The following is a 27,585-nucleotide window of genomic DNA, read 5'->3' on the forward strand; positions in this document are numbered from 1 at the left end:
GCGAGAGAATGACAGTGTCATCTGCATAGAGAAGTCTATAAAATCATGCCTGGTAAATTCTTCTCCCTCTCCCATCACACTAGAACCAGGGGTCATCCCATGAAATTGATTGCCAGGAAATCTAGGACCAGCAAACGGAAATATTTTTTCACACAACTCATAATCAACTTGAGGAATTCTCTGCCACAGGATGTGGTGACAGCCAACACCTGGATGGCTTTAAGAGGGGTTTGGGTGACTTCATGGAGGAGAGGTCTATCATCGGCTACTAGTCGGAGGGCTACAGGCCACCTCCAGCCTCAGAGGCAGGATGCCTCTGAGTCCCAGTTGCAGGGGAGTCACAGCAGGAGGGAGGGCAGGCCCCTTTCAACTCCTGCCTGTAAGCTTCCAGCAGCATCTGGTGGGCCACTGTGGTAAACAGGGTCTGTTGCCATGGCCCCCAAGCTGGCGGCCCAGAGAGCCACCTGGCCGGAATGCCGCTTGGTCTCCAGTTGGGAGGGGAAGCATGCCGCCCAAGCCTCTTGGACTCTTGTGGGGCCCCAGGCTTGGCCCGGCTGCTGCTGCTGCTGCTGCTTGCATGGGGAGGATCTCCCCCCTTGTAACAGAGCAAGCCCCTCAGGGTCACGGCTGCAGACGTGGGGGGGGGCTGGAAAATGGCCCCACCCAAGGGGGCTGTGTGGGACTCCTGCTGGCCAGCGCAGAGCTCAGGAAAGTGCCTCAATATCTCTCTTGCAGAGGAGCAGGTCTGCTGAGCAAGCCTCGTTTCTTCAGAAGTGGGATTTGGCCTGCCAGCAGCTGCCCCGGATTCCCAGCAACTAGATTGCGCCTTTCTTTCCCACCCCGCCCCGCCCCCAGGTTAGCGAGAGCTGTGCTGCCTGCAGGCTGGCATTCATCAGATAGAGCTGTGGGGGCTGTGCTGCTACTGCTTCAGCCACATTGGCACAGGGTGGGTATTCAGTTTCAGTATTTATTCAAGTCATTTACGTACTGCCTTTTGTTAAAAAATCTCAGTTGAGTTCCGACGTTGCATGTCTGGCCATTGGTGGGGAAAGGTCTGGTCCCTGGCTTCAAGGTCAGGCAGCACACAGGGCCTGCTCTGCCTCCAAGTCCGGGGAATCTGCTTCTGCTTCCATCCCTTCCTCCCTTCCCAGATTTGGCTGCCACTTTTCTGCTATGGCTGCTTCCATGCTAGTCCTTTCCCTCCGATGGAACTGGGCAAAATAAAAATAAAAAGTGTAAAGGTTTTTTAATTTAAATTTTAAATCTCTTTACTAAAACAAATTTACAGTGCTCAACAACACTGATCCAAACACACACAGTAAAACCTAATACAAGAAACCCCAATTAGTCAATCCATCCAAACACTAATATTATTAAGGTAGGAAAACAACCGTAATTTTCCCCATTAGTGTCAAGAATAAAATCTGACCCAGTTACATAACAAGCATTATTTGTAGTCTGGTTTGAACAGGACCGAATAATATGAGTTAACTTTTCTGAGACCGCGACGTGCCCGAGGTTCTTGTACCAGATATCCATCGGCATGGCTTGGTTTTTCCAATGTCTGCCTACAGCTCGGCTGGCAGCAGTTTCCAGAAACCCATTTTTTTTAAAGTCGCATCTATATTGACCCCAGAAAATACATTTACTAATGCCAGCTGGGGGCACAATCCTATTTTCTGGTTTGTAATCCTGCACATCTCTGTGAATACCTCTGTCCAAAAGGATGAGACTCTAGGACAAGTCCACCAAAGATGAAGGAAGCAAACACTTCATCCCGCAAGCACTCCAGCAAAGCAGGTACCATCTATGGAAAACTTTGAGAAAGTTCTCTTTAATTTGGGCAAAAGAGGAAGTAACTGGCTTCTATTTCTGTTTGTTCTTCTACTCCTGATCTTTGATTTCCTGTTGGGAGTCATTTTCCCAAGACATTTTAAGGCTAGGCAGTAGGTAAATGTGTGGTTTATAATCAGATCATATAATTTTGAAACCGCACCCTTGAGGGTGTCTGGGGCTTCCGAAATCAGTACTTCAAATTTTGTTAGTTGTCTATTAGCTTGTGCTGTTATATCTGGCGTGGAAATAAAGGATCTGCACCATAAAAGATGTATCCATGTACAGTGCAGGGACCCAAACTTTCCCCTATAGCCTCTAGGTTGGTAGGATTTCCCCACTGATAAAAGTTACTTAATCTGGCAACTTCCAGATCAGTTGCTTCTATCAGTCGAGGAGATGTAAACAATCCATCAAATTTAGGGTGGCAAAAAAATGGAATGAGAGGGGAATATGGGGGCGCTAGACTCTTATACCATTTTGCCCAACTCCATTTGGGCAAATTTTGAAAGTGGCAGAAAAGGATTGTCTGCTGCTTTAAACTTAATAATCCAATCTGGTATTAGAGACAAACTTTTAACTCTATAAGAGTATTGATCATAAACTTCCATCTTAACCCAATAATTAATTTCAACACTGGTCAGCATCCTTAAGACGTTTCATAAGAACATAAGAACAGCCCTGCTGGATCTGCTGGATGACCCAAGGAAGCCCATCTAGTCCAGCATCCTGTTTCCCACAGTGGCACACCAGATGCTGCTGGAAGCTTACAGGCAGGAGCTGAAAGGAGCGTGCCCTCTCTCCTGCTGTTACTGCCCTGCAACTGGTACTTAGAGGCATCCTGTCTCTGAGGCTGGAGGTGGCCTATAACCCTCCAACTAGTAGCCCTTGATAGACCTCTCCTCCATGAAGTGATCGAAACCCCTCTTAAAGCCATCCAGGTTGTTGGCTGTCACCAAATCTTGTGGCAGAGAATTCCACAAGTGGATTATGTGTTGTGTGAAAAACTACTTCCGTTTGTTGGTCCTAGATTTCCTGGCAATCAATTTCATGGGATGACCTCTGCTTCTAGTGTGATGTCAGAGGGAGAAAAGTTTCTCTCTATCCACTTTCTCCACACCATGCATGATTTTACAGACCTCTATCATGTCTCCCTGCAGTCGTCTTTTTCTAAATTAAAAAGCCCCAGGTGTTGTAGTCTTGCCTCATAAGAAAGGTGCTCTAGGCCCCTGATCATCTTGGTTGCCCTCTTCTGCACCTTTTCCAGTTCTACAATGTCCTTTTTTAGATGTGGTGACCAGAACTGTACGCAGTACTCCAAGTGTGGCTGTCCCATTGTTTTGTATAAGGGCATGATAATATTAGCCGTTTTATTTTCAATCCCCTTCCTAATGATCCCTAGCATGGAATTGGCCTTTTTCACAGCCACAGACCAGACCACAGACTTTTTTCACAGCTGCTGCACATTGAGTCGACACTTTCAACGAGCTATCCACTATGACTCCAAGATCCCTCTCCTGGTCCGTCACCAAAGCTCGAATAGCATCAGCGTATACTTGAAGTTGGGGTTTTTCGTCCCAATGTGCATCACTTTACACTTGCCAACATTGAACTGCATTTGCCATTTTGTCGCCCGCTCCTCCATTTTGGAGAGATCCTTTTGGAGCTCCTCACAATCCATTGTGAATTTCACTACCCGAAAGAGTTACATTTTAAGGCCTGCTGCTTTCTCCAAACAAGAGAAGTTAATCCCTTCCCATTTCTGAATCTTTCTTTTAATAGATTTTAATACTGGAGTGAAATTCAAATGTTTAAGATTTGAGAGATTCCTGGAAATGTACACTCCCAAGTAACAATTATTTATAGAGACTTTGATAAAACCGAAGCCCTTTTGAGACCTGGTGCTGATCCCAGTACACAAAATTTCTGATTTAAAAAGATTTATTTTTTTATCCTGCTACTTTTTCAAAATCAAACAACTCATCCTGTAGAGGTGAAATAGCCCATAAGGGGAAATTATAACGTTTTTAATTGTTAGTTCTTAATTTTTTGAATGTTATGTAAGCCACCTGGAGACATTTCTATGTCAGGCAGTTTATAAATCTAATAAATCCATAAGTATCCGAAGTTAGTCCTGACTAAGTCCCATTGAAAATAACGGCGCTTAAATGAGTCATGACTAACTTGTCTTATTGAGTCCAGTGGTGCTTCCTCGTGACTAGCTAGTTTGGACATTAAGAGGAGGAGGAGGAGGAGGAGGAATTTTTCTGTGCTGTTTTCCTACCAAAACAAAGAAGTCCTCCGAGTGGTTGAGGGCTCCCCTGCTGCCCCAGAGAGGGGCTCTCCGTCTAAAAAGAAGCATCTGGGAGGGTCCCAGCCAGGGATATGCACGGAACTGGGCAGGGGTGGTTCGAAGGGGGGGGATCACACGCGAAGGGGGGGAGGGTGCGCTTCCTCTGCCCCCCCCCACCGGCGCTCCGTTTTCCAAGGCTCCTTGGGGGCGGCAGCATAACTCCCTGCCGGCCCGCCCTCTCTTTCCCCGGTGCGCATGCACACGCCAGGTGTATCCGTGTGCAAGGCTGGGTGCGCGAGGGCTCTCTGGGGCGGGTGCTGTCTTCCCTTGGCAGGCACCCCCTCACAGGGCTTGGCAGGGACGACCAGGCAGCTGAGCAAGAGCCTGTGAGGGGGAGACGCGCCCCTCCGCCCCCCGCCAGCTGCCTGGGTGCCAGCCTGAGCCTCACCCCCAAGGGAGGGGCCATGGCGGCTTCTCCCAGCTGAGCCGCCAGCTCCAAGGCTGCGCTGGCCACCTCCGGGCTCCCAGGCTCTAGCAGACCAGGGGTCCCAGCTGGGGGGACCCGCCCCCCCCGCCCCCCCAGGCTGCTATTGTGCTGCTTCAGATGGGAGTCCCCCCCGCCCCCGGTGGAAGTACTCCGGAGTAACTTAGTGTGCTGGGTGTGAGCCGGTGCCTGGAGCAGCCTGGCTCGTGACTGTGCCATTTAAGTCTGTGTGCATGCCCCCCCCCGACACACACACACACAGAGGCTCTCTCTGTGGGCTCCCTGAGCTGAAGGCTTGTGACCGAAGGGGTGCACTTGTTTAAAAACGTTGGGAGCCCGTGTCTCCCTGGTGGCCCAACAAAGCAAGGAAGAGGGGTGGGCGGGGGGAGAGAGAAGCACCGCTGGTCCTCCGCCTCACGGAGTCCAAGACAAGTTGCCTCCGAGGGTGGAGGACTCTGTTTCAGTGGCTAATGGCCACGGAGAGACCTTTCTTCCTCCTGCCATGCGTGTATCTGATCTTTAAGCTAGTGACCATTGGGGCATCCAGTGGCAGGCAGTCCCGCAGGCTGCTTGACTGGGGCTGACCCCTTCTCCTCCTGCAGGGGCCTTCTCAGGCATGTCCAACATCTTCAGCTTCTGGGGCGATAGCCATGAGCCCCGCTACACCCTCCCTGCCCACCCCACCCTCAACACCCCCCTGGCCAGCAGCCCCATGAGCCGGCGGCACCGCTGCGAGCTGGAATGTCGCCTGGACCTGCTTCAGAAACAACTCAACAGGTACTGCGTGCACGGCAGAGGGGGAGGGGGCTGCCCCAGCCTCTCCTGGGTCCTGTTGTCCGGATACTCCGCAGCCTGGAGAGGCGGCTCTTTGCCCCCAGAAAGGCTCTGGGGCTTCAGCTTGCAGGAGGCCCCCCCCCCTTGGGGTCCTGGAGGCCCGCTTGCTGCTCTGTAGCTCCAGGGTTGGCCAGTGTGCATGACATCCCCCTCCCCACGCATGCTCAGAGGCACTGCCTGCTTGCTTCTGTGTTCCTTGCGGGATGGGGCCGCAGCTCAGTGGCAGAGTCCCGCTGTGCAGGCAGAAGGCCCCAGGCTCCGTCCCTGGCGGCAGCATCGCCAGGCAGGGCTGGGCAAGAAGACTCCTGCCTGGAGCCGGGGAGAGCCGCTGCCAGTCAGGGTAGAGGAGTCTGAGCGAGAGGGACCGCGGTCTGGCTCCGCGCAAGGCCACTCCCCATGTCCCTGGAGCCCCGTGGCCGGAGGCCCCTAGCAGAAGCTTCTCTGGTGATGGGGTGGGGAGGGGAGCCGGGGGTGGCCAGGAAGGGGCTCTCTGCCCTTGGAGTTCCCGTGGAGGGGCCGGACTCCGCAAGGCTCAGGCACGGAACACCAGATGGAGCAGTCTTCCCAAGGAAGAGGGGGCCTCTGAGGGGGTGCAGAGTGCCTTTCCCAGGGAGCCTCCCTGCCGCTGAGCTGAGCACTGCCATTCCAGAGCAGAGGGCAGGCTGGAGCCCTTCGGTGGGTCCTATCCTGCCAGGGCGGCCCAGTGGCCGGGGAGCACCAGGGAAGCCGCTAGGCGGGGATGAGCTGCTCCCTGGGCAGGTCAGAGGCAGGGGTGTGGGGCTAGCTGCCCCCCCGTCCCAACTCCGGCCGTCTTCTCCCACCCGCACAGGCTGGAAAGCCGCCTGACCGCAGACGTGGCCGCCATCCTGCAGCTCCTGCAGCGGCAAGCGGTGCTGGTGCCACCCGCCTACAGCACAGTCTCGTCTCCGCTGCCGCCACCGCCACCGCCAGGCCCTGATCCAGCCCCAGGAGAGCGCCCCCTGCCTGCCGTCCCCACCCAGGCCCAGGGGCTCCACACCCCCACTCAGGTGAGCTTCCCCCCCCCGGGACGGATTGTGGGCCCAGGACTGCCACACGCACTCGGAGCTCCCTCGCTCCCCGAGGCTGCTGGGTCCTTGCGGGGGTGGGGGGCGAGGAGGCCCCCCCCAGACCGCCCCGCCTGCTTGAGAGGAAAGCAGCCCCTGTGCCCATCCCAGCCACACGGCCTTGGGGCCGGGGCTTCCTCGAAAGGTCCGCTTTCTGAACACCTGGGCACTTTCCGGGGGGGGGGATATTTCGGCTTGGCAGGATTGTATGGAAAACGGCCCCCAGAATCTCAGACTCCTGCAGCAGGAGAATGCAGCTCCTTTTTTGCGACGCACTTGCAGCCTAGTAGCACTGTGACGCAAAGCTAAAACCCGAAAGAAGGCGGCGTCGGAAATGTGGGCGGCCCCTTGCAGCCGGCACAGGGACGGCCGTGTCACAACGCAGGAAGTGCCATGGAACATCTGGCCGGGTGGAATCTGGAAAGCGCCCGAGAGGCCAGATCTCCACTGCTGGCCAGGAGCAGTCTTCCCTCTAACAGGGATTCCCAGAGGCTGTGGACTACAACTCCCAGAATCCCCAGCCAAAGGCCGTTGCCGCTAGGGATGCTGGGAGTTGTGGTCAACAACAGCCGGGATCTCTGTTCGAGGGAACATTGGCCAGGAGTGCTCGTGCCCGGCTGCAGCTCTTTCTGGAGAAGGCAGGCTGGGCCGCCACACCGGAGTGGCACTGCCCCTTGACTACTGCAAGGCGCTCTTTGTGGGGCGGCCTTGGATGGTCCCGAGGAGAGGGCAGCTCCTGCAAAAGGCTGCCGCCCAAGCCCTGACAAAGCCAGCTCCCTTGCGGGGCACCGGGGCACTTTCCAGGAGCGGTGCGGCCTGCTGGTCCTCCCTCCTCCTGGGGCCAGGCTGCCTAGAGGCCTGCCTCTCTACCCCCAGCCCCACCCCACCCCACCCCATACGAAGCCCCCCCCGTGTGGAAAAAAATGAGCACGTTTGGCCGGGCGGAGCCCCTCAGTGGCCCCAGGCTGCTGGGTCCCAGAGCAGAGGGATGCCAGGAGGGTGGAGCAGCCGCGGGTTCCCCTGGGCTTTTCGGGCTTCCCCGCCTGGCCGGCCTGTCTGGGAAGGCCCTGCTTGCCAAGGAGACATCTGGAGGACCGCTGAGCGACCCTTCCTGCCCCTTCCCGGCCTCCTGAGCCCCTCCCAGCCTAGAGACCTGGCTGGCTGCCTGCCGGTTGTGGCGGGGATCAGACGCCCCTCCAGACCTTCCGTGGCCTGCAAACCCTGTTCCTGCTCTGTAAGAAGCTGGACTTCGAAAAGGCCGTTCACGGCATCCGGACAGTGATTTCGACTTGAGGGTCACGATCCAGGCTCCCCCTGCCCAGGCCGGCTTGCTTTCCCATAATGCAAAGGGTTCTTGTTTTGAGACATGCCTGGTCAAGCGACTGGGCCCTTCACACCTGCGGGGGGCAGGGGGGGGCGTTCAGAAGGTGTCGAGTTCTGTCTTGAAGGGCGGGGGGTGGCCGCAAAAAGGATCCCGGAGGAGGTTTTAGCCCCCCCCCCCCCGGGCAAGGTCGGAGGTCCGTGTGGGCCCCTCGGGCAGCACCGTCCTTGGCCGCAGAGCCATCTCCACAGCTCCGGTCCTCGGGAGGGGGCCTCCTGCACGCCCCCGCTCACCCGCTTTCCAGACTGTGCTGGAGGAAGTGGGGCAGAATCCGACCCCTAGCCCTGACGGGTTGAAGCCAGTTAGAGGGAGCGGCTTCGATGTGGCCCCACTTCCTCCCTGGCGGAGGCTTTGAGAGGGAGGAGGAGCAAGCCCTGCCACCGCGGGATCCGCACACAGAGCACTTCCCTGAGGGAGGGGGGGCTGGCGGTTTCCCCTTGCCTCCTCCCCCCCCAGCCTGGCAGCAGATTCCGCTTTTCCTGGTGCGGTGGGGGTGCACTTGGCAGTATCCCCTGCAGCTCGCTGGGCCAAGAGGCCCCTTTCGAAAGGGGCGGTCCTCTTGACGGAGCCGGGGAGAGCAACTGGCCCTCTCCAGCCCCAGCACAGCACCCCTCTGGTGGCTGCTGCTGGGCTCTGTCTTGTGTTCCTCTGAGGACAGGGAGCCATCTCATTCATTCGTTCATTCATTCATTCATTTCTCCCTGTAAGCCGCTTTGGGAACTTGTGCTGAAAAGCAGCGGATGGATCTGCACACAGAGGTGGTGGCCGGGGCTTTGCCTGAAGGGCCCAGACTCCCGGATCTCCCCCTTCTCTCCACTCTGGCCTCTGTCTGTCAGGCACCGAGCTATATCCCAGGCAGGCCCCTTCAACGGGCGGGACACATGCCCTACATCTGGCTCTGTGGGGGGGGGGCACTGCAGGAGAGGGGCCTCCTTGGGCCTGATCCAGCCGGGCTCTTGGGATGTGCTTCTGTTTCCGGAGCGTCTTTTCAGCAGAGCCAGGCTGGGCTGGGCTCGGGCTCCCTCCCAGCGTGCGCAGCAGCCTCTGGCTCTGTGGGGCTGGCCTCTCCTGGCCCTCTTGCGCTGACGCCAGGCCTCCTTTCCCTCCACAGCTTCCGGAGCTCCCGGCGCCATGCACGGACCCTGCCCGGCGGCCCCCTGACGTGGTGCTGCTGGTGGAGCCCTCGCTCCCGGCCCCTCGGCGCCTCTCCTTGCCCGGACAGCTGCCTCCGGCGTCCCCCCACTTGGCCACGGACTTGCACAGACACTGCTCGGACCCAGGCAGTTAATGGACCGCCGGTCGAGGCCCAAGCCGAGGGGCCTTCTGGGAGCTGGAGCGGGCCCCCTCTTGTGGGCGGGGCCAGCGTGAGCCCTGGGGACGCTGGAGGGCGATGGCAGCGGCCCCGGGCCCCGAGGATGTTAGCTGGCCTAACAGGGGCGGGCCGATCGCCGTGGTGACCCCCAGCTGATTGGCTGGCAGGGACTCTTCATGGACAGACTTGCTGCTTGCAGGAACCGTGATAATACTGAATCATCATTCATTCATCATGTGCTGATAAGGGTTAGGATCCCTCCCTTGTGACCCCAGACATATCATCTGAGACCAGCGGATCGTGCAGCGGCATCCATGGTGGGGAGGGGTGGGGGGTCATGCAGAGGCTCTTCCCACCCCAAGTCTCTGAGCTTGGAGGGGCAGGGCTCAAGGCGGGGGGGGCCTGAAGGAGCGTGGAGCTCTGTGGGGGCGACCCACTTGCAGATAGTGTCCCTTTGTGTGTCTTTGTGCCTGTGTGCCTAGAGCCAGCTGGTGGAAGGGAGGGGGTCCACACACAGCCCCCCCCCTCCAGCTTGCTCTGGGTTCATGCCTTGCCCACTCCCCCCACCCCCCGTCTGCTTTGGTCTGTCTTTCACCAGCCATCCCTAGAGAACTGCTGTCTAAGTGTGGGGTGTGTGTGTGGAGGGGGGGCGGCGTTGGGCCTGCAGTTGGCTCTCCCTGAGTGGACGAGGCCTGGTGCTCCCTGCCCTGGCCCTCCTGGAGACGTGGTGAGGCTGCAGGGATGCAGGCTGAGTCTGGGGCGCTTGCGAAGGGGGCACTGCACAGCAGGCCCTGAGCAGAGGGCAGCCCACAGGATGGAGGGAGGCCTCTGGCGTCAGCACCGGGCCAGGACTCCTCTGCCCCTTCCAGGCCCATGACAGGGGCCTGCTCCTCCCCCCCCCTGCACAGAGGAGGCCCCCGTGGGGAGGACAGGCTGTGGCCAACCCCCTTTCCTGGTAGGTAGGTAAGCCTGGGGGTGCTGAGCGCCATGGTGCCGCCTTCCTGCACCGCCATTCTTGCCTCACTGTTTCCTGCGGGTGAGGGAGCATTCCCCCCCCCCCGCTATCCCAATGCATGTACAGTCGAGAGGGTTCCTGGCTTTCCTCTCCTCACCCTCCTGGCTACTAGCTGGGCAAGAATCCAGGCAAGCGGGGGGGGGGGGGACTGTGCTGGAAGCCACCTCCGCCCCCGCCACAAGTCCCTCCTCTTAAGCAGAATGAAAGGGTCTCTGGCTCCCCCCTTCCCTGGCCCCACCCTGGAAGGGGGGAGAGGCCCTTCCCACTGCCTCCCCTTTGCTCTGCAGGGGGCTCCAGGGGGCACCCCGCCCTCCTGCTCCGCTGGTCTCCAAGGTCTGAATGCATGTGGCACCCCCCTCCCCTCCCCCCCCCAGCATGCTGTACTCAGCATTAGTGACCGATGCCCAATAAACTCCCGGTTGGGTCTCTGCCTTGCCCTGCTTCTTTCACCCACCCACATGGGAAGGACGGGGGGGACCACCCCCACCACCCCCCAACTGTGCAGGCAGAGTGTGGGGCTGCTGGCTTGAGGGGCCAGCTGCTTCCTGCAAGCCTGTGGAGCGGGGGGGGGGGAGGCCATGCCCAAGGAGGAGCCGGCCCCGCTAGCAGTTGGGCCCCTGGCTCCGTGGAGAGTTCTGTGGGCAGGGTTAGAGGAGATGGCAGTGCTGGGAATGTGGCAGGCTGAAGGAAAGGCTACAGTTAGGCCTTGTTCATTTCACTAGTGAAGGCGACAAGTGGGGGGAACCGCAAGAGGGGTTCGTCGGATCAGGTCTAGCATGCAGACAGTGGGCAGAAGTCCCCCACCCACCGAGCACGGGTGATCCCACCCCATTCCATGAGACGGAAGGGCCGGAGCTTCACTTCTTCTTTGAAGAATTACCCTGTGGGATTCACCGCCAGGGGTGCACTTCAGTAATTTTGGAGCCTGGGCCCAAAGGCCTTTGGAGCCCCCCGCCCCCCCCCACACACACAAGTTAAGCATCATCCCCCCTATAGGCACACACCCCAAATATTTTTAATGATTTCTTGAGGGCACAAACAGTAACTGAACTCACAAGAATGTAAGACTATAAACCAGCTAGATTTATGCAAATACAGTCCCATTCTGGGGAAACCTCAAGGCAAAATTCGCAAATCAATGGCAAACGGGGTGGGGGGGGATCGTGGTCACGAGAGGCCAGAAAATACAGTTTAAAAATAGGAAAAAATCCCCCCAAATCATCAGGAGTCAGTAAGAGGAGTTAAGGGGACCCCCCAAAATGATCCCCCCAAATTGCAAAAGTAATCTCGCCAAGCCACAGAGAGAGATGGGCCGCAGTTGGTGAGACCTGCCACAATTTCCCAGGCGCGGAGACTCAAAGCCGCCATTGGGAGACCCGGGTTGACTGACGGTGTGGGTGAGCAGAGACATTTCAAGAGGCCACTGGAGATCTCCCCCTCCCACCTCTCTCTTTCCTCACTCCCCACTCTGCCTCGAAAGCAGCGGTCACAGTCACACTTGGCCACCTGGCACGGCATGGCGACCACACCGCCCAGGACAGACAGCAGGGGGTTGGGGGGGCAGGGGGGTGGAGGCGGCCCCGGACTTCGGCCCCAAAGTCCAGGGAGAAGAGCGCCTCCCTTCACGGCCACTAGATGTGGTGATGGCCTTGAGACACAGGGAGGGACAGAGCGGGGAGGGGGGTTCTTGGGCAGCCAAACAGACCCTCCAGGCTGAGGAGGCAGCAGGAGCTCCCCAGAAGCCTCCAGCTGGCCGTGGTTGACCAGGGGAAGCTGGCCCTTTGAAATGGTCCACGGTCTGGTCCAGCGGGACTCTCTAGCAGTCAACCACCCAAAAAGTAATTCACCCAAGTGGAGGCAGGCAAAGACGGATGGATGCTGTTTTAGTGGTGGTATCATTCCCGCATGCACACACACACACCCCTCTCTCTCACACACACACTCTTCCTACCACATCCCATTTGTCCATGATTCTTGGTCATTTACTCCTCCTCTTCATCTATCCGTCCAAGGAATTGGTTACTGGGCCCTGCAGTTGCTCTGCTTCCATCCTCACATCTCCCCACAGCCCTAGATGCTCCCCCAACTGGGCCCACCCATGGGGGGCAGCTAAATGCCATCCATCCAGGCCAATGCACTTCAGCCAATAGCTGGGGAGGTCTCATTCCCCTCAGACTTTGTCCACTTCCCCAATTCCTGCGGCTCTCTTTGCCAAACATGCTTTAATCCATGCCTCTCCAACGGAGGCAATTGGTGCCCCCCAATGGGCTCAGCAGAGGCTGGCTTTGGTTTTGCTGTGAGGACTGTCGATGGGAGAGGCGTGAGGATGGGTCCCTTGCAGGTACCCCTAGGATTCTGTGCCCTCTAGGGAGAGGCACAGCATGCAGCAGTGCTAAGGGTCTTGTTAACTGGTGAGAAAGTCATGTTTGTTGATCGTGGCTTCTGGAAACTGTGTGGCACACCACTCTTCCTCCACGGAGCCCAGAGCAGTGTACTACATACTTACATTTCTTCTCACAACAACCCTATGAAGTAGGTTAGGCTGAGAGAGAAGTGACTGGCCCCAGTGTCACCCAGCAAGTCTCATGCCTGGATGGGGATTTGAACTCGGGTGTCCCCGGTCCTCGTCCAGCACTCTAACCACTACACCACACTGGCTCTCTTGTTCTCCTAAGTAGGCTTAGGAGATCACCCAGCATTCCATCCGTGTGCCCGTCTGTCTCTGTGTGTGTGTGTGTCCCACTATCAACTTTGCAATGGACCAATATGAACCAAATCGGGTACAGTTGTAGGGACACCTCAATGGTGTCGTTTGTGATGATGTCATCCACCCCAATCCAAGATGGTGGACACATGAACTTTTGAGGTGCAAGTAAGCTAACCTGTGAACCGCCTAACCAATCTGAACCAAATTTGGTTCAGTCGCAGTGAGTGACACATAGAGACACCTCAGTGGTGTTGTTTGTGGTGATGTCATCCACCCCAATCCAAGATGGATGTGTGAATGTTTGAGGTGCAAGAGGCTTAACTTGTGAACCACCTAACCGATTTGAACCAAATTAGGTCCAGTTGTAGCGATAGTGAAAGGAAAGAAGGCAGATTAGTTCTTACCAGAACAACTTGTTAAAAATTGAGTTGAGCAGTTTGAGTTCAGTCAGCAAAACCAAATAATTTGCCCAAAGCCAGAGTGCCTCTAAGCATATGCAGAATCCAGCCCCACATATGCACTTCTGCTTCCCCACAGTGGCCACTCTCCAGATGACACGCTGTTGAGCAGGAAAAGGCTTTAGCTTGCTAGGACCATTTTGAAAACGTAAATAGCTGGCGCTATTTTTCTACAACAGGAAAATACAGTTAGTTATTTGTGATGCACATGCAACATTGCAGGATTAAAACGCAAGGATAAAATGTGCCCACAGATAAAACGTGGCACAAACCACACCACCCAGGACAGACTAAAGAGGATTGGGGGTGGGGGGCAGGGGGTGTGGAGGCCCTGGACTCCAGTCCCAAAGTCGAGGGGTAGGAGCGCCTCTGAAGACACCACAATGTGTGTGTAGGCATCCGGTTCATATCTCCGTGTGATCTCCAGGCACCACACCTGTGCACAGTGGAGGTGGGTGAGAATGAAGGGGTGAGATGCAGGCAGTGGGGTAGAAAGGCAGCCCCACCTGCGTTTGGTTAGCATTTCGTCACACAGCAAACCTCCCTGTTTGGAAACCTCTTCCTTGGCTTGAAAAACCTCTTCTGTCCCAGGCAGATGCTTTGAAGATCAGAGAAGTGGCACTTAGAGAGAGGGTCTGGGACAGCCTCCTGCGCACCCTTTCCTCCAGGTAACCTCCCACCCACCCACTCCTGCCAAATCTGCTGTGACTTCTGCAAGGGTGGGGAGGGATCCGGGCCTCCTGTGATCAGAATATGGAAGCAGCACCGTCTGTGCCTTGAGTCCCTGGGGATGTTGCCTGGGCAGAAGCAGCCGGCATTCTCCATGCCAGCAGCCCCCCGGCCAGGCCCACCCCAAGAGCCAGAGGAGCCCTCCCCGCTCCCCTGCCTGGAGTGCGATGGGCCGTGGGTGGTTAGCCCAGCTGAAGAACAGGGAGCCCTTCAGCATCAGCTGTGGACGGCAGCTCAGTGGCCCTATAGAACAGGGAGCACCAGATCGGACCCCTGGTTTCCCACGCGCCTCGTGCTGCAGGCAGAGCGGACATCCAGGGAGCGGCCAGGCCAAACGGCCTCAAAGGAAGGGGCCCCCGGATTTCTCTCTCTCTCTCTCCACCTTCTCAAGGAAGCATGAAGCTGCCTTGTGCGGAGTCTGGCCCTCAGGCCGCCTGGTTCAGTACGCTCTGCTCGGACAGGCAACATCTCTCCAGGGTTCCAGGCTAACTGGAGGTGCTGCTGGGGTTGAAGCCGGGACCTTCTGTCTGCCAGGCAGGTGCTCTGGACAACGGGCCTCAAACCTCCCTTTCCCCGACTTCCTTTTCTTGTATTTGAATTGGGTTTTAGAACGGAGATATAGTACCGGTGGGGTGGGGGGGTGGGGGGAGGCCGCTCAGGTTGTGAGCCCTGACTCCAGTCGTAGGGGGGAGCCGTCGTTCGCTGTGACATGCCAGCAAGTTCCAGCCCATTTCCACGTCCTCTCGAAGAGGTTGGCAAAACATGTTTGATTGGCTGCTCCTCTGCAGGAGCCGCTGAGCTCCCTAAGGACGGAAAGGGCTTCCCTTGCTGGCACAGAGCCGACCGAGGTGCCTTTGCAGGCGGATGCTTCAGCGCTGCCTAGAGTTCTGTGCGGGCTCTGCGGAGAACGGTAGCGCACCCAGTAGAGGACTACAAGGCGGCTCTTACGTCTTTAGACGCAGGTCAAACCCTGTGCTAGCCAGCCGCCAGTTCCAGATCCAGCCAGGGCTTTCTCCTGGTTGCCTGTGTGCCTCTCTTACCTGGCGCTCTCAGTCCTGGCTTCTGGACTGACACCCCCCAGGTCCTGCTGCCCACGGCCCAGCGACTCCGGCAATAGGCCAATTCCAGCCTCAGAGGCAGGAGGCCTCCAAACACCAATTGCAGGGCAGTCGCAGTAGGAGAGAGAGAGCGCGCATGCGTTAGCCTCTCGCCCGTGGGCAGAGGCGTATCTAGGGGAAATGGCGCCCGGGGCAAGCACTGAAATGGCGCCCTCCTGTCCAAGCATCTGACACCCATCTTTCAGATAACTTTACTACCATAATATCAGCTCAAAAATACAAGTCAGGCTCGTTAATCTTTTAATATTTCAAAAACTATTTAGCAGTCGATGTAGCCAGACCAAAAAAAAATGCTGGGAAACGACAAATTTCAGTATGCTGGGGCTCATGAAATACCCAATTACTATGTGGAGGTGTACTTGGAAAACTCAACAGAAGTGCCTGTCTAATTCTCTACTATGCATTGTAGCATAGCTATTACATCAGTTTTAAAAATAAATGGGGAATTTGACTTTTCCCAGATACTCTGAAAATAATTAAAGGCTATGCAGAGTAAACTGTATCACTGCTTGGAATATATTCTAGTCTTTCAGAAAGACAGTTAAAATGAGAGAAAGAGAGCAAGAAACTCCCAATGGCCTTAATACTAAGGATTTCACACTGATTCAAAGACAAACTCACCATTTATAGCCATATTATTAAGACATCACATTTAACTCACTTATCACAAGAAGCAAAGTAAAAGCAAATGAATACAATCCTAGCTCATAAGCTTCACTCAGTATTCACAAGCCCTGATTCTCTGTACATAGTGCCAAACTGATTATGTGTACAGTGACTTACATTATATTCAATTTAAAAAATGGTTTTTTTTTACCTGTAGCCCCTTCAGGGGGGGCTTCCTAAAGGCCATGGGGGGTCTGCAAAGGTTCCCCTCCCGCCGCAGGCCTCTTAGTTCACCACTTCAGCCCATCCCGGGCTGAGGGCCTCACAGGAACCATTTGAGCATGTGCAGTGGCCATTTTTAAAAATATATATATATATTTTAAAAATGGCCACTGAAAACAAAATGGCCACTGCTCATGCTCATTTGGCCTCTGCGAGGCCTGGCATGGCCTAGGGCCTCACAGAGGCCATTTGAGCATGCAGGGTGGCCATTTTATTTGCGGCGGCCATTTTTTATTTTTTATTTTTATTTTAAAAATGGCGCCCCCCTTCAAGTGGTGCCCAGGGCACATGCCCTGCCTGCCTAGATACACCCCTGCCCGTGTATCTAGACACACCCCTAGATACACCCGTTCCCATGGGCCTCTGGTGGGCCACTTTGGGAAACAGGATGCTGGACTAGATGGGCTAGATAGGGCCTGATCCAGCAGGGCTGCTCTTATGGCTGTGGAGGCTCCTCTTAGCCAGCATAACTCACGACCATTGATAGGCCTTGGGAACATAGGAAGCTGCCTCCTACTGAGTCAGACCCTTGGTCCATCTAGCTCAGTCTTGTCTACCCAGACTGGCAGCAGCTTCTCCAAGGTTGCAGGCAGGAGTCTTTCTCGGCCATATCTTGGAGATGCTGCTGCCAGGGAGGGCGCTTGGGACCTTCTGCATGCATGCAAGCAGATGCTCCTCTTCCACTGAGCTGTGGCCCCATCCCTAAGAGGAAGACCTTACAGTGCTCACATGTAGTGTCCCATTCAAATGCAAACCAGGGCAGACCCTGCTTAATAAAGGGGAGGGTTCATGCTTCCTGCCCCAAGGTGAGGGCCTTGCCCCTTTTCCATGACTGTATTTGATCCTCTTTTAAACAGCCGTGATGGCCATCACCCCCACCAGTTGGCAGTGAACATATACATGCTGAACTGTGTAAAAAAACCATTTAGTTCTTCTCTCCTGAACTGCCTGCAACCAGCTTCCTTTGTCGGGACCCTAACCCTTTCCTGAAGTTCTGGGAGAGATTCTGCTCTGTTGCCATATAGAATGTCAGGAAAGTCCTACGAAACCTTCCCGAACGCATTAATGGGGGGGTCCAGCAGTGGGCCCTCTCATTTCCCCCAGCTGGGTGAGGAATGAGTTTTGTTCTGGGCAGCAGCGTCAAGGCAGTGTGTGCCCACCTGCATTCCGAGGGGGGCCTTCCGGATTCAGCCTGAGCGGGATCTGAAATTAACTGAGTGGACATCAGAATCCTTGTGAGGGAACGGGGTGCCCAGGAGCCAGGCCTGCTGCTCCCACGGAAAGGTCTCGCTGTGGGGTCCAAGGCTGTGGGCACGGTCTGCCTGCAGGGGTGGCTCAGCGGGGCCCCTTCCCCCCGGGGGACCCATTGCTGCTGTGGCCACTGGGCAGAGAGCCAGCGCCCTCCAAGGAGCAGGGCCCGAGGGGGAGAGGCGGCACTGCAGGCCCCACGTGGCCTCTGGGGGGGTGGGGGGGGAGTCCGTCCCAGAGGCAGCTACTCCTGGCCGTAGGTGCCCTTGTAGCTGAACGGCTCCTCAGAGACGCAGGCGCCAGGGCTGTTGGGGGTCCAGCGCTGGATCCGCACCCCCTCCTTGCTGCCAGGCCTGGCCGGCCGCACAATCACAGTCCTGCGGGACGCCACGGAGGGATCCTCCGCGAAGTAGTTGAAAGGCCGCAGGGAGAAGCCCACCACGTTGCCCGGCGTGGCTGTGTTGGGAATGTCCTCTGCGTGGGGGATGTGGAGGAAGCCCACCGTCACCCAGGCCACCAGATCCTGCAGGCCGGAGGGAGTCTCTGGTTATGGGGCCGCCATCCCACTTGCTGCCCCACCTGGACCCCCGTCCCTGGAGCCCCCCTCCTCCTCTACCATCATCTTTCCATCTCCCCCCCCCCGCCTTCCCTGGGCCCCACCTGCTTCTCCAGGCTCTCGTCATTCTGGAGGAAGTCCTCAAAGTTCACGGGGGGCTGCCAGGGGTTGTTCTGGGTGTAGAGGCTGCTGCTGGTCTCTTCCTTCTCATGGTGCTGCGTCACTGCCAAGTGGTATCTGCGGGGGAGGGGGGCATCTCAGCAGCAGAGAAGGGCCGGGGGGGCCCTTGAGCCCTTGACACCCCCAGCCTGTCAGGGAGCTGAGTGGGCCCCCTTTCCTAGCACCCCGCTCTTGCCTGGGCCCCAGGAAGTCCAGGCACAGAGCAGCCCCCCCTCCAACCTCTCCCCCCCACCACCGCAGTAGGGCGCATGGTGAACCATTGAGGCCATGAATGCAGGGGAGCCAAGCCAGGAGGGTGGGCGAGCATTCACATATCGGAAGGGTTAGATTTACTCTCCAGTCTGTGCCGTATTTCAGAGAACACTTCACACTCGATTGGGGTTTCCCCTTCCATCTTGGGACCTGGCCTGGCTTATGTCCGGAGTAAATTTAAAACACCCCTCCTCGATTTTTGCCTCGGAGTCTCCATTACGCCCCGACCTCGCAGCAAGCCCCACGGCAAAGCCTGCTGTCTGGACAGCCGCCGGGCGGAAGGGGGGCTCTGCGTGCAGCCCCCGCTCTCGTCTCCGAGCTGCTTCCCTCGCAGCAGGCACAAAGCCCCCTTCGGCAGATGGCGCCAAGAGCGTGTTCGCAGCCAGGCGCGGCCGCCTTTCCCTTGCTGGCTCCCCGCGCCCCTCTCGTCTCCACAGGCTCCCTCGGACAAGCTGCTAGCAGCCAGACATGGAAAAGACTAGGCGGCATACAGCAGCCCCCGCCCCGCCCGCACCACTGCCCGGCACCCAAGACTGGATCCACCCGCTGGGTGTGGCGCGGTGCATCCTGCTGTGCCCCCCCCCCCCAGTGGCCTGCAGGGGCGCTAGAGACCCCGTGCAGCCAGCCAGCCAGCCACTTGGAGGCGGAATGCTGAGGGAGGCCAGCTGCCGCGCACCTTGGCAAAACGGAGGCCTCCCAAGACCAAACGTGGGGCAAAACAGGGATGCACCTGGGGTCGGCCCACTGGGGCTTCTGGGGATCAAGGCCAGACCCTGGCCACGGAAGGGCTCCCCAGCCAGAACGTGGCACTCGCGGAGGCCGGAGTGCGCATTGGGCCAGAGGTGGCTCCTGCCTCCCAGAGAAGCCGGGATGCCGCGTCCGCGGGCCCTGCGCAGATGCAGCACGTGGAGGGGGCGTGGCACAGCTCTGCGCGCCGTCTCCCCCCTTGCTGTGGGAAACGGCCCTCCTCGAGTCTCGCACCCAAAGGCCGCTGAGCCGCTCGGCAGAGTCCGGCTCGCGACCCACGCGACCGCCGGGCATCGGCGCACCTGCGCCAGGGGCTGCACAGGACGGGCACCCTGGCAGGGGCCCTCTCCGGGGGGGAAGGGAGGGAGGCGCCCTGCCGCCCCTGGGCCTCGCTAGTCTGGGCATCCCGCGCCCGGGCCAGCCCCGCCCAGCCTCACCTGCTCCAGGCGACGCCCCTCTCCTCCCTCGAGTGGCGGGGCAGGACCCGGTCGGCCTGCGAGTGGAGCTGGATGCGGTAGCTGCGCAGGTGGCCCCAGGCGTTGCTCTGGCGGGGGTTGGAGACCAGCAGGTAGCGCGGCAGCAGCCGGCCGAAGGGGAAGGCGGCCTGGCGCTCGCGGAGGCGGGGCTGGCGCAGCAGGCGGGGCTGCAGCAGCCGCGCGCTCGGCTCCCAGGGGTAGGAGATGTTCTCCAAGGCCACGTCCACCGTCTCGAAGCTGTTGGCTGCCCCTGCGGAGGAGAGCCAGGGGGTCAGGGGAGCCCCCGGGGAGAGGGGAGCCCGGGAAGAAACTGGTCCCCCCTAGCATTCCGGTTTTCTACCGGTCTGTCTAACCTCACTCTCCTCTTTTGCGCTTCCTCAGAGGGAGCCGATTCATCAGAATCGGAATACTCCGAGGAACTGATAGGGGGTTTCCATGTAACAAACCTTTTCGGTGGTCTACTATTGGGCTGCCATTTATATCCTTGATCTTTGTCATAATCCTTCTCATCACGCACACATTTCTTGTTTTTGAAATTAATGAGTTGGTCTCTAAAGTCTCCAAGGGACTCTTCCAATTCCTTAATGTTGATATCTGGTGGATGTTGTTTGTAATTCTGATGTAATCTTATCAGCATCCACCTGGATGTTAAGGGATTCCTTAGAGGATCGCTGGATAATGAGGACCATAAGGTCAAAACTACATTTATTCAGGGGTCGACCCTGACCCCACCCCCGGCTTAATGATGTACCATACACCAACAAGCCAGAGGTGAGGATCCAGTAAGGGATGGAGGCGGAGATGTGGGGACTTGGGAAGGGAGGGCCAGAAGGGCTCAGCTGCAGAAGTGGGGCAGGATCTAGAGGAAGCAGCGAGGGGGAGTGAGCTGCTTCAGGCACAAGGGGAGCCGGGGGCAGGGGTGAGGGGCTGGCCAGGGAGAGGCCTCCCACTGCCAGGCTGTCTGCAGGCCTCCGGGGCCAGGCCAGGCCCAGCTCCAAGGGGGTTCTCTGCTTGGTGCTAGTCCAACAAGGTGGCCGGAAGAAGAGCAGCAGCTGCGGAGCTTGAATGCTGCCCCACAGGCAGAGGCACTGCCCAGGCCCTGAGGAGGCTGGCTTGGCTGCTTGCTGAGGAGAGCCGAGGGCAAAAGGGGCTGGCACAGGACAGGCGCCCACTTCTTGGCTCGTGGATTCTTATCCCTCCTTTCCTGCAAATGTGGTACAAGATAGATGGACCCCATGCAGGGAGTGAACCTGGAGGGATTTGGGGCTGCTGGACCCTTCACAATGAAAGGGGATGGGGAAGGGGACCAGGCCCTTTCTCCACCTAAGGGGGACATGGGGAGAAACACGGGGGTTCACTGGGTAGCTTGTTCCAGGTTGCCGGGATGCTGAAGACACAGCGATGAGCATCAACACAAAGTCTGTGCAGTGTGCCTGGGGTGTGGACGGCATATGTGCTGATGCTCATCTCTGTGTCTTTGGCATCCTGGCAACCTGGAACAAGCTACCTGGTGAAGGAGGCTGGGCAATCTCTTCACTTGGGGTCCTCCAAGAGCTGGCTGGGTGGGCCACATGGGTTGTTGGCGGGGCTTGCACAGGGCGCTTTTGGAGGAAAGGAGTGTGGCTGACCCAAGCCCTTTGTCTGCCCCTTCACATTTTCCAGGCCACAGACAAGTGGGGTGGGTGGGGGTAGGGTAAGGGTTAGGGGATCCTTCAGTCATATTCCTGCACATGTCCCCATCTGGTGAAAAAGGAGAGCCAGAGAACCAGGACCAGAATTCTGCAGAAGAAATGCCATGCCACAACCCCCAGAGCAGCAGCGGGAAGAGACGGAGCAGTTCTGAAGCCCGCCTGCCCCTTTTTGTTCCGGGACTCACCTGCAACGTCCAAGTCAACCTTATAATGGACCAGATGCGTATGGATGTTGCCGAGCACGTGAGTCTGGATTCGGTTGCCATACTGGATCCCTTCCGGCGTGTAGAAGGAGGCGTGGACGTAGCCGGTGGCGTGGACCTTGGCCTCCAGCATCCCGTTGGGGTAGAACAAGAAGTCCCAGATGTAGTCGTAGTTGTACACCGTGGAGGTGGTGCGCAGCACAAGCGCATGGCCCTCCAGGCCACCGTAGAAGTTGGAGCCACCCTGGAAGTTGTTGTCAAAGTGACGCCTGATGGGCACGCCTGTGGGCAGCTCAAAGATGCAGATGGCACGAGGGTAGCGGACGGGGCCGTCAGCGTCATACTGGTGATGGGCATCCAGGAAGGTGGCCACCTCTGGGCAATCAATGCCGGGGGCCAGTTCGTGCGTGACGGAGCCCATGCCCCACCCCACATCGATGTACTTGGTCTGCATGGTGGCAGGCGTGGCCCCCCCATAGAACGCAACGGCCTCCTGCACGCTCAGCTCATACGCGATGCGCTCGCCATTAAAGCGCACGTCAAAGAGCTGCAGGCCCGTGGAGGTGCGCAGCCGGAAAGCCAGGCTCCAGCCACTGTACTCCAGCAGGTTGCCCCGCACCGAGTAGCGATGGCCATGGGGCTCGCAGACTTTGGCCCCGTGCACGTCCGTAGGGGGGCCGGCGGTGAAGTTCCCCCGTGGCACAAAGGTGGAGAAGAGGCTCTCCTCTGGGTGCGGAGGCAGGGGGACTGTCTCCACGGCTCCCTGGGCATACCTCTCGGCCAGCTCCTCCGGGCTGGCAAAGTACTGCCCGTTGTACCACACCTTCTGCACCGCCCAGAGCCTCGGGTCCAGCTCCCTGTGCTCCAGCAGGACTTCCAGGCCCACCGGGTGCAGGAAATAGCCCTCCACAAAGCGCTGCAGGATCAGCCAGGTCCGCCGCTCGCCGGGGGCCAGCCCGCGGGGCGCCACGTCCGTGGCGGTCAGGCACCGGGCCTTGCACTCCTCCTCCAGCCCAAAGCCGGAGACGTCGTGCAGGAAGCGCTTCAGAGGGGCCAGCAACGTCGCCAGGCTCCTGTAGAGCAACTTGTACTCCAGCTGGGACATGGGTCTGGCTGTGTAGGCCACCGGCTGGCCACGAGGCCGGTAGAAGGTGGGCACAGGCAGTGGCCCCACCACGTACTCCGTGACGTTGGGCCTGGGGCCGGCCCCGAAGAACACCACCGCCCGGGCCCGGCGCCGAGGGGTGTGGCCCTCTCCATCCAGGTAGCGCAAGGCCTGGCTTTTCCTGGGGGACAGAAGCTCGATCAGGAAGAGGCTGTTCTTGGCCAGGGTCTCCTCTGGGTTCGGCTGGAGCCCCAGTTCCGGGCGGCTCATCAGGAAGTCCTGGACCGCCTGCAGTTCTGTGGGGGTCAAGTCCGAGAAGATGGCTGCCTGGTGCTGCGACTGTGGGAGAGGGCCGGCATCTGCCCAGGCCAGAAGGCGGAGTGTGGCCAGCAGGGTGACCATGGAGGGCTGCATCTTGGCTGCAGGACCACCTGCTGGGACATAGGAACAGAGGAAGCTGCCTTATTATACCGAGTCAGACCCTTGGTCCAGCCAGCTCAGGATTGCCTGCCCAGACTGGCAGCGGCTTCTCCAAGGTTGCAGGCAGGAGTCTCTCTCAGCCCGGTCTCATTGGAGATGCTGCCGCCAGGGAGGGGACTTGAGAGCTGCTGCAGGCAAACATGCAAATGCTCTTCCCAGAGCAGCCCCATCGTTATGCATGGAGGGTGGGGGCGGTTTAGAAAATCTGTACCCCAGTAATAGTCATGGAAAGGATTTGCTTTAGGCCTCAAAAATCAGAGGTATAAGTTTTACTGAAATCCAGATGCCACATCACCCGTGTGCTCAAGCATGACACAGTTCCACTGAGATGTGATGGTAGCCTAACGTTTACTTTTGTTCTTGATCAGTCGTGTGTGTGTGTGTGGAAAGAGAAAGCATGACATGATCAGAGGAACAGCAGGTTCCTGGCGGAACAATATAGATCTGCATCCCAAAGAAGCGAAGGATCCCATCCTCTCCGGGAAAGACACGTGTCCCAAGAGACTCCTGGGAGGGCAGCCAGCCAAAGCCTGGCCTCGTGGGACCAACCCGACACAGACGGGCCCTTCGGGGTCTTCCCAGCATGCTGAGTAAACGCGCCTTCTTTTTGCCCCAACCTCCGGAAGTGGGCGATCAGGAGAAGGTTATGCCGGGAAGACCCGGACACCGATAAAGGAGACCCTTTGGGAGAGCTGAAGCAGAGAAGCCTCCAGCTCGAACCAGGATGGGCTTCTCAGTCCTGACCAAGCCGGAGCACCAACTAACTCTTGGAGTCTGGCCAACTCCAAAGTTAGAGCAAGTATCAATGGGTGAGTGAATGAGATGCATCATTCAGCCTTGCTATGGAAATGCGGTTTTTGTCTTAGTTGCTGCTACTGTGATTTTTGCCCTCTGCAGAATATATCTTTCTTTGTGCAATCCTTGCCTTAATAAAAGTTATATACATTAATGTCAAACATGTACCAGGCCTCCAGTGTCTGCCTCCCTCTGATGCTCTGGTAGAGGTGGGCAGGGACCCCTACCCTGCATAACACCACCCCCTGAGGGGAATATGACAGTGGCGCTCGTTGAACTGGACTTCTGGGCAGAGGTCCAGCCCCCCGCAGGCCTGGGGGGCCTCCACATGTGGAGTGGCCCACCCACTCCATGCCAGGTGGCTGAGCCTGCCAGCGTGACTTGTGTGAGCGATGGCCAGGCAGGCAGTGAGGGCTGGCTGCAGCCTGACTGCCCAATACAGCCAGAAGATTGGGAAGAAGAGTTGCTGCCTGCTCAGCTGGTTCCTGCCACCTCCAGCGCATCTCTCCCCACTTCCCCTGCTGCCCCTGCCTTCTGGAGAGGTTCTTAACTGTTTTTCTCCCTCATGCAAAAATGTGGTATGTGCAGCGCAGGTCAGTGGGAAGTATCTTGTTCAGAATTCCGTCTACAAATATAACAAAATTAAAAAATAAACAAATCCCACCTTTCCCTGTGCATTTTCTGGTGTAAAAAACAGTGCATTCAGCTAATTTAAGTGGCAGGATTGTCCATGCAAAATGTGGTATTTCTCTGCAAGTCAATGGAAAGTATCTTATTCAGAATCAGAATCTCTTCTAAAAATGCACACATACATAAAAAGTTTTACGTTTTCCCTGAGCATATTCCGGTGTAAAAAATAGTGCATTCCAGCTTATCTGGAGGGGGTGGCAGCAGCAGGGGGGGGGCTTTAGGTCCAGGCTCCAAAATCACCTTGGTGCACCTCTAGGTTTACCTTACAGTGCTCACATGTAGTCTCCCATTCAAATGCAAATCAGGGCAGACCCTGCTTAGGTGACAATTCATGCTTCCTTCTACAAGACCAGTTCTCCTCCCTGGAAGAAGTGGGTAGCCATCAAAAAGAGAGCCCTCCCCTGCTCCCCACCCCTAAGCAGAAGAAAGAGGAGGGGGCTGGTCTGCCTCCAGCTTTCCATCTGGGCTGTGGGCTTTCATCTTCTTCTGACCAGTTTCAACTTCACTGGAACAATAGAGGCAATTAAGCATGCCAAACCTCAGCTGCCTGGATTCACACCAAAGGCAGAGGTGGGGGGTGGGAAGGAGCTGTCACAGACATGGACCCAAGAGGCGGACCCTTCCTCCCGGCCACCAGGCGGCCTCTGCTCTTCTGCCTTGAGCTTTGATCAGAGCCACGGTCAAAGAACACGGGGTGGGGCGGGTGGGGGCATTCTCCAGAAACGGCTGCTCCCTCCCTCCCGCCCATCTCTCCAGTTGATCACAGCCCCAGCAGCAAGGCCACTGGCCAGGTGGCGCTGGTATGCCAAGGAGCCGAGCTGCTTGGCAAAGTGCTTCGCTTTGGGCAAGCCAGATGGGCAGCTGGACACACCGCAAAAGGCTTTCCTGTCGGGGGACTTGGACACCCAGCAGGCTTTACTGTGAGTTTACGGGGAGGCTTTACTGCAAACTCCAAGTTGTCCCCCCCCAATGATGTAAAAAGTGGGATTTTTTTACCCCGGATATAAATCGGGCTACACTCTTAATGCGCAGTGAAAACCCCGAATTGTGTGTGAACTGCTCCCCAGTAACTCGCAGGGACTCCGGGGTCAATCTGGCTGATTTGTGGATGCAGCCTCTCCATTCCGGAGGAGAGGCGAGTTCAAGGGCTTCCACAGCAACGTGTGAGAGGCTTCCTGGTGAATAAGCAACCTGTGCAGCTGCTCAAGTCAGAGCTGGGGCTTTGCACGTCCCAGCTAGGGTGGGGGACCAACCCCGCTCCCCGAGTCGGCCCTGACTGCTGGAGAAAGGAGCCTGTTGAGATGGGCCCTCCGGCTTGGACCCAGCAAGAGAGAGTGCCTGTCCTTCCTGGTGCTCAGCCTGGCCTTTTGCTATACGGGAGCTGCAACCTCTCCAAGGACGGATCTGGCAGGGACTCCCCATGAGGAGGAGGGAGCGGGCTACAGAGACTGCCTGGATTCCACCGGGATCTGTGCCGGACCTTTGCCAGAGAGCTCTGCAGAGTGGAAGCCTGCAAGCGGCTGGGCTTTGCTCTTGCTCGGCTTCACCCTCTGTGGCCAGCTCTCTGCCACCCGGAGCCCCATAGAAACCCCTGGCATGGAGGGTCCAGGCCCTGCTCGCTGGGCCAAAGGGGCTCCGGGTCAGGTGGGGGCCCTCTTGCATGCAGTGGTGGTGGGGAGAGCCACAGGCCCAGCTCAGCCTAGCAGAACTGCCTCCCCCCCACCCCGGGGCCCAGGGGCTGCTGCTGCTGCTGGGTCTCCTCTCTGTTTCTGTTTCAATGGAGCCCCTTTGGGACCGGACTCCTTTCCCTCTGGATACCACTTTGAGAACTCTGGGGGGTGAAAAGCAGCATGGAAAGCTGTTAATGGGACTATTTTGCATGACGGTGGTCATTTTGTGAGCCAGCTCTGGGCAGGGGATCCAGGGCCTTGCCATTCCCTGGTTCCACTCCTGCGGGGCGCTCCAGCCCACCCCGCACCTGTGTGCATGCACGCACACACACACACACCCCTCACCCCCCACCCCGTCCCCACCAAGCCCCTCCACCGGCCCAGCCTAGGCAGTGCTCCTGCTGCTGCCCTTTGCTCCCCAGGCATTGGGCTCCTCGGCCAGCAGCCTCCCAGGGTGGGGGTCTCTGGATGCTGCTGCCCCCTCCCCAGGAGCTGAGCAGCAGCAGCCCTGGAGCCCCCCCTCCCCTCCCCCTCCCTCCAGCAGACCCCCTGCCCCCCCAGCAGGTGCCACTCACTCGGCGGGGGGGGGGCTGCTGAGCACCTGCTCCTCCTGGGCGCTCTCCTCCTCCTCCTGCTACTCCTGCTCCTCCCTTGTTGCTTCTCCTGCTGCAGCAAGCAGCTCTTATCCTACCTGGAGGGGGGAGGGAGCTGCTGGCTGCCCGGAGGAGGAGGAGGAGGAGGAGGAGGAGGAGGAGGAGGAGGAGGAGGAGGAGGAGCCAGCTGCCCCCCCCGGGGGCCCTTTGAAACAAATAGCCCTGTGTCCAAATGGACCCTCCGCCCTCGCTAGTGGACACCCAGTAAACATGGGTTGGAGGACACAGAAGACTCCCGTCACAAAGTGGGGAAATGAATTGCAATAGAGAGCAGACCCATTGGGGTGGGGTGGGGGTAGCCTTTCAACTGAAGGCACAGCTCTTATTCCGAGCAATATTCGTAGCCGTAGGCTAACCACGGAGGAGATCAGCAGTTATAACTAAACAAGTACAAAAAAGAGTGAATACTGTTTCTGGTATCACTAGGGCAACAGAACAACAAGCCATTGGCTTTTCTGAAAACTTCCAAGCCACCAGGAAGGGTGGATGGGCCACTGGGCAGAAGCCAGAGTGCCGTGAGCACAGGCTGCTGGGTGGGACCAGGGCTGAGTGGGGTCGCCTGCCAGGGCTGGCCCCAGAGCCTCTGAGGGGATGGAGGGCAGACCCACACACCCACCCCCCTGCCAGCCAGCCGCTTGCACAACGGCACCTTTCTGAACAGACGTTTGGGCGGAAAAGTCTGTCCCCCGCCCCAGACTTTTC

General features: G+C 57.9%; 2 protein-coding genes across 3 annotated transcripts in view; one reads left to right on the top strand and one right to left on the bottom strand.

The window, feature by feature from the left end:
• The window catches only part of KCNH2 (potassium voltage-gated channel subfamily H member 2), an 82,432-nt gene extending 71,767 nt beyond the window's left edge, over window positions 1-10,665 (top strand). The window contains exons 13-15 of the mRNA XM_053260364.1: window positions 5,213-5,387; window positions 6,274-6,472; window positions 9,022-10,665. Of these exons, the coding sequence (XP_053116339.1) occupies window positions 5,213-5,387; window positions 6,274-6,472; window positions 9,022-9,198 (551 nt within the window). The 3' untranslated portion in view covers window positions 9,199-10,665. The remainder of the gene's footprint in view (window positions 1-5,212; window positions 5,388-6,273; window positions 6,473-9,021) is intronic.
• Window positions 861-26,869, bottom strand: AOC1 (amine oxidase copper containing 1). 2 transcript variants are annotated; one of them, XM_053260373.1, is made up of 5 exons: window positions 26,806-26,869; window positions 21,473-23,026; window positions 19,558-19,846; window positions 18,046-18,178; window positions 861-1,211 (listed from the first exon to the last, which is right to left on the bottom strand). In XM_053260373.1, the coding sequence occupies exons 2-5, from the start codon at window positions 23,007-23,009 to the stop codon at window positions 1,074-1,076; spliced, it is 2,097 nt and encodes a 698-aa protein (XP_053116348.1). In that variant the 5' UTR covers window positions 23,010-23,026; window positions 26,806-26,869; the 3' UTR covers window positions 861-1,073. The 2 variants fall into 2 exon arrangements, with proteins under 2 accessions (XP_053116348.1, XP_053116347.1); XM_053260372.1 differs by lacking the exon at window positions 861-1,211 and adding an exon at window positions 15,477-17,908.
• Window positions 26,870-27,585: the final 716 nt, after the last annotated feature.

Source organism: Hemicordylus capensis, chromosome 6, assembly GCF_027244095.1.
Source record: "Hemicordylus capensis ecotype Gifberg chromosome 6, rHemCap1.1.pri, whole genome shotgun sequence".
Classification (NCBI taxonomy): Eukaryota; Metazoa; Chordata; class Lepidosauria; order Squamata; family Cordylidae; genus Hemicordylus; species Hemicordylus capensis.

Excerpts from the sequence above, each read along its gene's own strand:
- AOC1 (XM_053260372.1), bottom strand. The coding sequence starts at position 23,009 with ATGCAGCCCTCCATGGTCACCCTGCTGGCCACACTCCGCCTTCTGGCC. Across the intron at positions 18,179-19,557 it reads AGGGGCGTCGCCTGGAGCAG|ATACCACTTGGCAGTGACGC; the intron begins GTGAGGCTGGGC and ends CCTCCCCCGCAG. Across the intron at positions 17,909-18,045 it reads ACGAGAGCCTGGAGAAGCAG|GATCTGGTGGCCTGGGTGAC; the intron begins GTGGGGCCCAGG and ends TCCGGCCTGCAG.